This window comes from Oreochromis aureus, linkage group 12, assembly GCF_013358895.1.
Source record: "Oreochromis aureus strain Israel breed Guangdong linkage group 12, ZZ_aureus, whole genome shotgun sequence".
Lineage (NCBI taxonomy): Eukaryota > Metazoa > Chordata > Actinopteri > Cichliformes > Cichlidae > Oreochromis > Oreochromis aureus.
In genome coordinates, this window is record NC_052953.1 from 31852014 (window position 1) to 31856151 (window position 4138).

At 48.6% G+C, this 4138-nt stretch overlaps 1 protein-coding gene across 1 annotated transcript; it reads right to left on the reverse strand.

The window, feature by feature from the left end:
• Positions 1 to 325: 325 nt before the first annotated feature.
• On the reverse strand, positions 326 to 3875 carry znf703 (zinc finger protein 703). Its single transcript, XM_031742818.2, has 2 exons — positions 3223 to 3875; positions 326 to 2667 (listed from the first exon to the last, which is right to left on the reverse strand). The coding sequence occupies exons 1-2, from the start codon at positions 3478 to 3480 to the stop codon at positions 1165 to 1167; spliced, it is 1761 nt and encodes a 586-aa protein (XP_031598678.1). The 5' UTR covers positions 3481 to 3875; the 3' UTR covers positions 326 to 1164.
• Positions 3876 to 4138: the final 263 nt, after the last annotated feature.

The window sequence follows — 4138 nt, forward strand, 5'->3', positions numbered from 1 at the left end:
CAGCAATTAAGCACAGCACCCGCAACAACAAAAGCAATGCGGGCGATGGGAAGAGTAGGTGGGATGAAAGTCTTCAGAGACTCGCTAACAGGGCTAATGTGACCCGGCGTGGCCTCTTTAGGACGGCCCTGTCAACTGATATGAGCCATGAAATATTACACACAGCCACATATAGCGCGGCTGTGAGAGCCAGTATGATAGATGGGCTTAGATAAGTGCAGTGCTGCAGTCTGGCGAGATTTACTGTGTCCTCTGATGCTCGAGACAAAAAGATACTTCATGGTGCTATATATAGAATAGAAAAGAGGAAAAAAACAAGTTGAAATGCAATCATGTATCATTTATTTAACAAAATAAGACTTTCTCCTATTGGTCGGATAGCACAGCCATCATTGATTTTTTTTTTTTTTTTTTGTATATTGTTTGTTTGTTTTTTTTAATCTCTGCACCATTTGCTTGGGAGACCGTAGCTTGCTGACCCCATGTAAGCTTGAAAAAATATTACATCTTTGCATATGTACAAATAAAAATAATGGCATTGTTCAAGATAATTCTCAAAGACATGCAATTCTCCAGAGTCTGAATAACGCAGTGAAGGATGAGGAAAAAACAAAACAAAACAGCAGTAAGGAAAGAAATTAAAAACGAGGTTCTCAGAATAAAACCTCACAATCCATCTTCATTATGGTGCAACTTTTTTTTTAGTGTATGATAGGCATAATGGTACTATACTTAAATCATTCCTTTTCAGTTAGAATACTTAAGAACAATTCATTTGGACAGCAAAACTTTTTCCCCCCCAGAGTTGAATACCAAGCGCTTGAGTGAAAAATAAATACAGACTTTTTAAGATCTAGGAGAGAGATATTGAGAAAAACAAAAAAATCAAGACAAGTTTATCATTTTCAAGCTCTGCTTCCCACCCGTCTTGGATCACTAAAGTCTGTTCTTTCTCTGCTGCTGCAGTTGATCCATCAGTCTTTTGCCTTTGGAGCACCAGTCGCAATCCTGAGGCTAACAGGTGGTGTTCCTGGCAGGCAGGCCAGCAGGCATGATGCCCTGTACTGGTGATGACCCCAATCTTCGAGTATCCATCTTCAGGGCTGCTCTGGAGAATCCCGAGCTGGTGCCTGCAGTCTGTGGGCGTCAACGCAGTTTTAGATGTCACTGGTATCCAAGGGCTGAGGCCGAGCCCAGTCTCTGACTGTAGAGGGCATAGGGGGAGTAGTAGGCTGAGGAGGAGGGCAGGGATGGCATGGGAAGTCCTGGGGCTCCAGGCAAGTGGGATTTGCTGTAGGGGTGGTAGCGTGCCAGACCCAAGCCAGGGGAGCCTCGGAGGGAGAAGGAACTGGGCAGAGTACCCGGGCTGCTGGGTGGGGGCAAGTGGAGATGGCAGGAAGCTGTCGATGAAACCGATGACGGATAGGCTGACAACAACTTAGTGTCCACCATACCAGGCAGGGCTGTGTGGGTACGCAAGTGGGCCAGCAGCTCCTCTGATGTTGCAAAACGCTTGTCACAGGGACCCCCAACAGACACCCAGTTACAGGCATGAGGCAGCGGTTCGTTAGGGAGCATGAAACCATACGTGTAGAGGGGGTGGGAAAGAGAGGGGGTCGTGCTGGAGGACAAGGAGCTAGAGTGCAGAGAGTGAAGGTGATGTGAGGGGTAAACCAGGGGAAAACCAGACTTGAGGCTCGAAGGGTCATGGACGCAGGTGGAGCAGTTACTGCCTCCTAGGTGGGGTGCATTGGGGTAACTCAGACAGTAAGGGTCCCGGCATAAACTCTGCATCAGAGATGGGGGTGAGGCTCCAGTGAGCGGGCTGGAGCTGGGGTGCTTCCCTGACAGTCCTAAAGCCAAACTAGATTTGGTAGGGTCCAAGCCAGGGACAAACTGGGACGGGTAACCGGCATAAGCCCCCACAATGGAGCCATGGTAGCCCATAGAAGCCGGGGGTAAGGGGAAGACAGAGTGTCCTGGTTTAAATGGGGAGACTGGGGCGATGTGCCCTGAGCCCAGACTGGACTGTGAGGAGGCCTGCGGGTCAGCCTTGCTCTCTGGCCGTGGGCTGCTTGCAGAGCTGGCGTTGCTGGAGTTGGCGCTGGCCCGTACGTGGCTGGAGTTGGCTAACTGTGCACCATCCATGCCTGACTTAGCTGCATCTGAGTCTTTTTTACCAGCGCTGTTGCTATTACTGTCCGAGCTGGCTGGCTCTGAGCTCCCAGGTTTGCTGTCCATGTGTGGAGCCTGCGAGTGTGGTGGGGGCTGTGTGGAAGGGGAATGACTTTGTCTGTGGGGCTGGCTCTGACTGTGCAGGGGAGGAGAACTAGAGCCGGGTGACCGTGAATGGGGAGGAAAAGATGGACATGAAGCACCACCGGAGCTTCCATTTGGCACCCTGAAAGACGCTTTATCTGAAGGCCCCTTCGTCACCAGAACATCCTTACGGCAGTCACCTGATGACTTGGAGTAAGGCTTGAAGCTGGATTTGTCCTCCAGGGACTGGTGCTGTTCTCCGGGCTTGGATGACCGGCTGGAAGGCTCCTTGTCTCCCAGACTACCGGAGGAGAGGGAGGCCAACTTGGAGGAAGAGGGGGGGTCTGGTTTACCAATTTGAGAGCAGGTCTGTGCCAGCAGGGCCAAAGGACTCTTCTTGGCATCCAGCTGAGGAAAAATAAAAACAAAAGCAATAGATGAAAGATCTTTTTTTTTTTTTTTTTTTTTTTTTTTTTTTAAATTTAAGCAAATCAAACATTACACCATAAAACCCATACAGAAAAAAACCCCTTAAATTCCGAGGTATTATATTCAAATTTTTCAGTAGTAAAATGAATAAAGGACGTCAGAGGGTGAAAAGTTGAAGCAAAGTTTAGGAAAAAACGAAGAAAAGAAAATGAAAAACATCGTAAACATTCCATAAATACAAACGGAACGATTAACAAAGTGGTGTTAAAGTGGCGATTTCTAAAAAAGTCTATAAGTTGCAGTCATTTTGTATTTATAAACTCTGGTGTCTTGTATTTTGCCCCCAAAAACTGCCGTGCGTAAAATGGCGCAGACGGCATTTTCGTCGGATAACATTCCTGCCCTCCTACACCCGTGGATATAAGAAGAATTCATTCAAATTAAGAAGAATAAGAAAAAGAAAAAAAGACAAAAACGACATCTGGCGCCGCAGACATATCTTAAATTTCTTTCTTTTTTTTCTTATCCACTTACTTCAATACTGGCAGGCGCGGATGTGAGAGGCTGGAGGTACTCCGGGTGCAGCAAGTGGCCGCTGTGCGCCGTCAACATCTTTACGATCCGGATAGGAAGCCTTTTAGCCTGGCGCGAAGGATCCGAGGGAGAAAGACAAGGAGTGGGTGTGGGAACGGACGGTCTCTCCGCTCCTGTCCGGTGTGGATCGTCGGCGGCGCTGCGTTCCGGGGACTGGCTGCGTAAAAGCGGTTCAGGTCCACCGGGGAGATCTCTCATCTGGATCGGGGCGCAAAGAGGGACGGAGTCATGTAACGGGTGGACGTGGGGTTCACTTTCATTTAGAAGCACATTTCATGGTGATGAACATTAAAAAAAAAAGAGTGCAGTAATCCACAGGGCAGTGCGCTGTGCGCGTCCTTCGTGTCGGACCAAAGCTGGCTCTACAGAGGAACAAATCGCCCAAATGTCATCCTTTATGGGGCTCTTTAATATTACCCGTCAGTTATTCCTAAATATTCCTTATCCAGTGTTGGAGATGATGGAAACAAAAACACCACAAGTAGTCACTGCTCTTCAAAATAACGGGTAAGTTGAAGGAATATCCCCGCAACGGACAGAGTGTGCGACAGTCCTCCCGTGTGCGTGTTTCTCTCCCACTGCAGCAGCCTCACAATACCTCACTTCTTCCACATACTAAAGACGGGAAGGGAGGGATTTCAAAGCAAGGAGCCGCCGTCCAATCACAAGTGCCCGCATTTACAAGCAGGGGCGGGGCGAGGATAGGGTGGAGTGGGGTGAGGGGGACGAGGGGTGTTTGTCTCCCGGCCTCACCCTCTTACCCAGCGCTGTAATGTAGGTGGAAATCTGTGTCAGTGACCTCCATAAGCCCAGTGCAAACTACACATAAAGTAGCAGTAAAATATTTGCACCACAG

Excerpts from the sequence above, each read along its gene's own strand:
- znf703 (XM_031742818.2), bottom strand. The coding sequence starts at position 3,480 with ATGAGAGATCTCCCCGGTGGACCTGAACCGCTTTTACGCAGCCAGTCC. Across the intron at positions 2,668-3,222 it reads CCGCGCCTGCCAGTATTGAA|CTGGATGCCAAGAAGAGTCC; the intron begins GTAAGTGGATAA and ends ATTTTTCCTCAG.